The sequence below is a fragment of the Vitis vinifera genome, chromosome 10, assembly GCF_030704535.1.
Source record: "Vitis vinifera cultivar Pinot Noir 40024 chromosome 10, ASM3070453v1".
Lineage (NCBI taxonomy): Eukaryota > Viridiplantae > Streptophyta > Magnoliopsida > Vitales > Vitaceae > Vitis > Vitis vinifera.
The window spans coordinates 1,189,643-1,197,294 of record NC_081814.1 but is presented as its reverse complement, the minus strand read 5'-3'; the positions used below and the strand labels follow the sequence as shown (position 1 = coordinate 1,197,294).

The following is a 7,652-nucleotide window of genomic DNA, read 5'->3' as shown; positions in this document are numbered from 1 at the left end:
ATTTTTTCCTTTTTTTCTAACATTTTCCAAAAACAAACATAGCATAAATGTTTTTTTACCAAAATAAATATTATAATGAAGCAAGTAAGACAATCCATCATTTTTTTAATTATTATTAGCTATTTATGAGATGGTTTAAAATTATTTATATTATATTTTAAATATTATTTTCACCGAGTATTGGATAAAATACTTATATTTTCAAAGAATGTTATATAATAATATAAAATTAAATTTGTAAAAGAAATCATTTTAAGACTTAGGTAGTTTCTGTTTTTTCGCTGAAAGCAATTTGTTTTCATAATTTAAGTTGTTTATTTTTCTACTTTATTCAATTAAAAATAATCTATTGATATCAACTAACATAATTAGAGTGAATTTTTTATAAATAGGTTCGGTTTAATTATGTTGGTCGATATTAATAAATTATTTTTAACTAAATAGAAAAAACTAAATATTTTGATTTTTTTATTTAACCAAAAAAATAAATACTACCTTAATCTTAATATGCCTTTCATACATGTTAACTGTTTTTATGTATCGTGCTATGAAGCAAGTGATATTTTATATTAATACTAAATATATCATTTAATATTTTACAAGTAAAATTATTGAATATTAATATTAAATCATTTTAGCTTAGCTCAAAATATTTGTCAAACTCCAAAGTTTAGGGTTTCATTTGGAAATGATGATAACAAAAAATAAAGCATAACTTAGGGATAGAATGTGGTGAAAAATAAAGAAGGTGGTCCAAATCATAGAGTATAATTTTAATTAGAAAAACAAAGGAATTTAATTTTGTTGGAAAATAAATATAGAGGGACAAAAGGGCTGGCCAAAACGCTGCGTTTTGAGATGGAAAAATCGAAGGCATATAAAGCAAGCCCCCCACCTGAAGACCGGGGCTGTAATGGCGACCAGAGCAAGCCGTACAGAATGAAGATACAGGGTGGGGCCCACTCTCCGGCGAGGTTCCCGCCAAATGGTCCAACCTCATCTTCCGGTTTGAACCTCAATGTGACCGCTGATGCCAGACTTCGTCGCCGGAAAACCAGGAGGCCCGGCTCTGCCGGCGCCGGGTTCCGGCTGCGGAGGTCCGGGACTCCGGCGGGGAGGGGGAGCGTGCTCACGACTCCTCTGCTTCGGTGGAAGTTCGACGATGATGAGTTCGGGGTTGGTGCCGGCGGGGAGAGTGTGGCCGGACGGAGGGGTGTGAGGAGAGTGAGGAGTGGCGGCGAGGTTGATGTTTCGGCGAGGAGGCTCGCCGCCGGGCTGTGGCATCTGAGTTTAGCCGCGGAGAGTTCGGGCGGCGGCGGTGGTGGTCGTGGCGGTGGTAAAGGCGGAGACTTGCAATGTGCATCGTACGATCGGTTAGGGCTTGAGGTCAGTCTCGCTTGATGTTGGTTACTCGAGATCTGTGCCATTTTCATAGTGATTGTGATGGGTTATGTGAGGCCTTCTTCGAGCACTATTCAGTGGAAATTTGCTATACTTTTTCTTCTATGAGAATGCTCTTCGATTGTTTCTATGCTCTGTTGGCTTGCCAAACTGGATGTTTTGAGTTTGATTCATTCTCTGTTTGTTTGCCGAGAAAGTTCAAGAAAAGGAAAGAAAAGAAATGATAAATTGGAAGCTTAACAGTGTCTTCGGTTCTCTGTTCTGTTTTGGTTTCAGTAAATAGTGACTTCCCTTTGAGTTGAGTGGAAGCTTTTCTTTTCGTCTCTCAACTCCCCAATAATGGCATATTGAATCCGACTGATTTTTCTAATAGTAAGGTTTATAGGGGTGGTCTGATCGCCATTAAAAAGGGTTGGAGAATACTCTGTTTATGATTGCATTATTGTGAATTGTGTTTGGGGTCATCATATCCATGTCAAATTCTATGAACGCCTAACTCTTATCATCATAGTAGCACATGGGATGAAACTATTGGACAATTCTATGTTTGTCATTGCATTACTATAGTTGCTGCATATTTCACTGATTGATTATTTTGTTCATCTAAGGACATGGATTTCCCACCATTTTTATCGTAATTTAATTAGTCTTTACATCTGCATCATAACATTTTTCTCTTTTAAGATAATAGGGTTTGCCAAGCGAATTTGCCTCTTCCTGATAATGGGTTTGGCAGCCATGAGAAGGTCTGTTTGAGCCATTTGCACATGGTGCTAAAGGATGGGTGTCTTCCTTGTGTGAGCAAGTCACCCTTCTCTATACTGAGCATAACCGAGGGAAGCCCATCTGAAACTGGAGCCTAGAAATTTCCTCGTTTTGTTTGAAAGTCTGATAGATTTCATTGCAGCAAAAAGGGCTTACGGGATAATGATCATTAATGAATCTTGATGAATATTTTCTTATATGTAGATTTAATAAATTCAAGTTGTCAGTTTCAGAAGTTTTAAGATCTTGTTTTTGTCGTTTTGTTTGATGCAGTCTGGAAGGATCACAAAGCCCTATCATCAACATGGTCCAGATATAAAGGATTTGTTACAAAGCCCTCCTTCCTTATCTGGTCCAAAAAATGGAATTCTGTCTAAGGTGTGTCTTCTTCTTTCATTTTGGTCATTCAAGGTTTGAACTGTTTCTACTGGTCTGGGATAGACCAGGTAATTTTGGTACAGTTCCTGGTTATGCTTGTGGCCTGTATGCAGGTATGCCAATGTCACATGCAGGATATCTTCTTCTGTGCCACCATGAGTTTCTAGACCAAGGATTAAACTGTTTTTACCTTTTAGTCATATATTTTATCTTCTGATCTACTGTAAAATTGATCATGTTACACTTGGTCCTGAAAAGGATGTTTGTTATGTTGAATCATCAAAGAAACAGCATTGGCATGTCTTCTGGTTGTTTTATGATCACCTTAGGTCTAGTTCTTAGCTAAACACTAAGATGTTAGTCTCAGACAAATTCCTCCTGATTTTTAAGTTGATCTGTCCAATCATTTGTCAATGTTCTAATTTTTTCTTTTTTCATGCAATGTTCTTCCTTTTAGGTTGAGTCTTCTTTGCCCTTGTCCAAATCTGCATTGGAGAGGGCAACAAAGTGGGACAGTGGGTATTCAAGATCATCGGATGAGTTTGGCCACTTTTACAGCCAGATGAAGCTTCATGAAGATGGACAGCTTAGTACTGTCTCAGTTGTTTCCACTTTGCAAGCAGAACTCTTGCAGGCTCGGACCCGAATTCATGAACTTGAGGCTGAGCGGCATTCCTTCAAGAAGAAACTTGAACACTTCTTGAAGAAAGTTAATGAGGATAGGACCTCATGGCAGAGCAGGGAACAGCAGAAAATCCGTGGAATCATTGATGACTTAAAGGATAAATTGAACATAGAAAGAAAAAATCGCCAGAGGATGGAAATCCTTAACTCCAAATTGGTTAATGAGCTAGCTGATGCCAAGTTATCTATGAAAGAGTTCATGCAAGAATATGAGAAAGAAAGAAAGGGTAGAGAGCTAATGGAGGAAGTTTGTAATGAGCTAGCTAAAGAAATCGGAGAAGACAAGGCCGAAGTTGAATCATTCAAGAGGGAATATGTGAAAATTCGTGAGGAAGTGGAAGAAGAGAGGAAGATGTTGCAAATGGCTGAGGTCTGGCGTGAAGAGCGGGTCCAGATGAAGCTGGTTGATGCAAAGCTGACTCTTGAAAATAAGTATTGTCAGATGAACAAGCTCGTAGCAGACCTTGAAACTTTTCTAAGTTCAAGAAGTGCAACCTTGGATGTGATGGAGTTGAGGCATGCTGAGTTGATCCGGCAGGCTGTGAACTCTGTAAAGATTCAAGACATCAAAGAATTTTCATATGCGCCCCCCAAAACAGATGACATATTCTCCATTTTTGAAGAGCTGAAAAATGGTGAAGCAAATGGGAGAGAGATTGAACCATGCACAAATTACAATCCCCCCACCCATGCTTCCAAAATCCAAAATGGGAATCCTGAGGTCAATAGGTTTAGCAAAAGCCCTTTGCAGAAGTGTCCAAATGGCCTTGTCGATCATAACAGGTGTTTAGAAGAAGATGCCAGTGGCTGGGAAACTGTTAGTCGTGCTGAGGATCAGGGTTCAATTTATTCCCTGGAAGGGAGTGATTACTCCGTCAACAGGTTTAGCCAAGGCCGCAATGCTTCAAGGAGTGGAATAGAATGGGATGAGAATGCAGGTCAAGATTCTCCTCATACTGCAACCAGTGAGGTCTGCTCAGTATCAGCAAAGCAATCAAAGCAGACAAAGCAGAATGCATCTTCAGTATCCAAACTTTGGAGATCATGCTCAAGTAATGGTGAAATATACAAGATAATCTCAGATGAGGGTAATGCAAGGCTTTCAAATGGAACGATTACTAGTGTGGGGACCATGTCTCCAAGTAGAGGATTGGGTGAAGGTGGTCTCAGCCACCAAGACTTGGTGGACCAATGGAGCTCACCGGAGACAGGGAATCCACATGTGACTCGAGGGGTGAAAGGGTGCACTGAACACCCACAAGGAACCCAGAGTAGTTTGAAAGCCAAGCTCTTGGAGGCAAGGATGGAAAGCCAGAAAATCCAATTGCGTCAGGTTCTTAAGCAGAGGAGTTAGGTAAACCAAGTCATCAAAACTTTGCTGTTTGAGCAAATGGACTAGAACAAGAATGTAGCTGTCTCTGTCTCTCCAGCTGTATAAGGTAGTATAGTTGACCATGTTAAGATATTGCTGAAGTTGGTGGGCGGAACCTTCAAAATGTAATGGATGCAAGGTTTTCCAGTGGGCCCGCCTGCCTGGCTTCTTGCCTTTTGTATTCATTGATCATTTGCAGCCCTGGTAAGAATTTCTTCCAATCACTTGCAGATGTGTATTTACAAGTGTACTTGCTTGGACAACTCAGGTATCTGTGATCCTGAATAGATGCTTTGTTTTATAAGAGTATACCATGTTCTTATCCTGGCCATTTGAAGGCAAGCTATGTGAACCATCATATATGTAACTTATGACAATACAATTGAGAAAAACCATTCATATCAGAAGGAATTACATCAATCTCCTTCCTTTCCCTCCCTTACTCTTGTGGTGTCGATTACTTTATCAGGAATATTTCAGCAGGCAATGGAAAATGTCGATGCTTCCAGGCCCATTAGGAAAGGCAAATCCATGACCAATCTTCTTTCCTGTTTATTTCTTTCTTTTTCCTTTTTTCTTTGGTCAGACTCTTCTTTAATTTTTCTAGATTTAGCAATTGGATCTCTGACTATTTATTAGGGCCCTTTTGTTAAAACTACCAGGGAAAAAATGAACTGAGGACATTCTTCTTTATTTTCCATGTTTTCTTGCTCTGTTTGCAGATTAGCTATATTCTCTTGACAGATCTTACTGGATACCCTAGGTGTTTCTGTTGAACCATTCATATGCAATCCAAAAAGGAAAATTACAAGGAGCCGAAACAATGTGCTTATTGGTCAAACAGATGGACTGTGACCAGTGTCTGCAATAATGTAGCTTATAATGCTTTATTGGTCCTGATGAAAACCAGTTTGGCTTACAATGATATTTGTCCTGATGAAAACATTAGGACTATCCTGCTGTCACCATTTATTAAGAATTTAATAAGCCCATGAATCTTCAACTGAGTTTTGTGCAAGACCATTCTTTTTCAATACAGGTGGGGGCAAAGAAGTGGGATACTTGTGAAGTTGTCGTGACGACTTTGAGCTTTTTCCCGAGAAAAAAAGCTTGATTGGTGTGGGATTCTACATGATTCGGAAGTAGATAAAGGTATGGGTGTCTGGATATTTGTTTCTCCTTCTTGTTGGCACCCTGCAGTTGGCCCCACTCCCAAACTTTCATGTCTGTGATCAATTGTCTCCACTTCATGCATGGCCCATATATAACAAGCAAACAAATATACTTTTAAAAAATGACAGGTAAGTTGTATCTTCTTTTCTTTTCTTTTTCTTTTCTCTTCTTTTTAAATCAAAATATCATTATTAAATTCCTATTTTGGATCCCATTTACTCAAGAATATCTTGATTTATATTTTAGTTCTTTGATGGATATAATTCAATATGCATCCATCGACCTCTATGCCATTTGGGTGGATCTGTTAGTATGTCTTCATTGAACCAACAGCCACTTGTATGATTAGCATAGGTTCATTTTCGTGTCTTGTAAAACACATTTTGAGTGGTTTCATCTCCATGTGCCAAAACTCTACAATAACTTTCAAATCTTTAATTGTCAGTTCAGTGGTGTTGTTTTCTCTTTTCTTGTGCAGATGTACTATTAGGAAAATGCATCTGTTTCCTAATCAATGTAGGGCTTTAGGCCCAAAGCCCATAACCCAGGTTAATTTTCTCCATATTCATTCATTCTGATGGTTTTTGTTTCTCCATTCCATAAAATCTGGGTCTTTTCCATGTTGTTCTCATTACTTGCTCTGCTCATGCCTATCTCCCACTAAAACCATGCTGCTTATTTAAAAAACACACGGTTTCTCCATCTTTCCATCTATTCCACTGCTCGCCATTCTGATTCCTGGAAACCCAGAGCTAACAAATGCCGGACTTGTTGAATAGAGTTGCACAGATAGACCAATGGTCATTTTAAGAAAAACACTTGAGGAGCCAACTTCTTCACTGGCTCATCTAATAGTAGAATGTGTAATTTTGTACAAAGTCTAGGGTATTTTGCCCATATGCATATTTGGTATAGCATTTTGGTGCATCTGTTTGGTGCACACAGCATTACTCTTTAAGAATTGGTCTCATCCTAAAGTAGGGAACATAAAGATTACCTAGATTCAGGTAAATTAAGTATACCAGATAGTTATAAATAGCTCTAGGAACTTTAACCAACATCTATAGATGTGGTAATATGTAGAAAGAAAAGAAACTTCAATAGAAAAAGAAAGTTTGTGCCATAGAATATATGGAATCATGGAAACTAAGTTCTATTCCATGTCATATTTTTTCATAGGCTTGAAGTAAATCATCATTATATTATGGAAAAGGAATGCACTTGCATTAGTGGGGGAGAACATAAGTCTCAGCTTGATATGATAGAATCCTCCAAAAAGGGCTACATAAAAGCTAGGGTTTTATCACATTTAACAGAAGAGAGTTGGAAGATGCTTCAATGGATGCATTTCAGAGGCAGCATTTATGCTCTAAACTGACTGAAATTGGTTAGAAGGCAGAGAATATGGCTCCAAATAAAGAGACATGATCTAGAAAACGTGAGAATCCGAGTGTAGAGCCAGAAAAGGTTGAAAGGAAAAGAAAATAGTTTTCTTTCAAGGAGGGGTGAAATCAAGAAAATGAGTTATAGATACCCACTGGTCACACAAGAAAATCTTTGAAATTTGTTGTGTGAGCTTTGGAACACATTTGATGGATTCTGGTCCTCTTTTTTGTTGTTGATCGTCAAGAGAATCTGTAACAGGGAAAGGAAGAAAATTTGAAAGCAATAGGCGTGTACTTGAAGCTGGATATATGGCTAGAAGAGATTGAATTGACCATGAGGATGGAATTTACCTTTTTACTAACTCAGCCATTATTGAATCCAAGAACCTTAAACCCTAGTAAGATCCAGAAAGGTAAATCATGATTTTGAACCATAGATTTATCTGGTGGAATCTGGAGTTTGAATGTGTGGCTTGACCTTGTGAAAGTGACAA

General features: G+C 38.4%; 1 protein-coding gene across 1 annotated transcript; it reads left to right on the top strand.

Annotated features, from left to right (window-relative positions):
* The first annotated feature begins 852 nt into the window (after positions 1-852).
* LOC100245273 (uncharacterized) lies at positions 853-5,011 on the top strand. The gene is made up of 3 exons (XM_010657102.3): positions 853-1,386; positions 2,440-2,544; positions 3,002-5,011. Exons 1-3 carry the CDS (start codon positions 859-861, stop codon positions 4,580-4,582), a joined length of 2,214 nt encoding a protein of 737 aa, XP_010655404.2. The 5' UTR covers positions 853-858; the 3' UTR covers positions 4,583-5,011.
* The last annotated feature ends 2,641 nt before the right edge of the window (positions 5,012-7,652 follow it).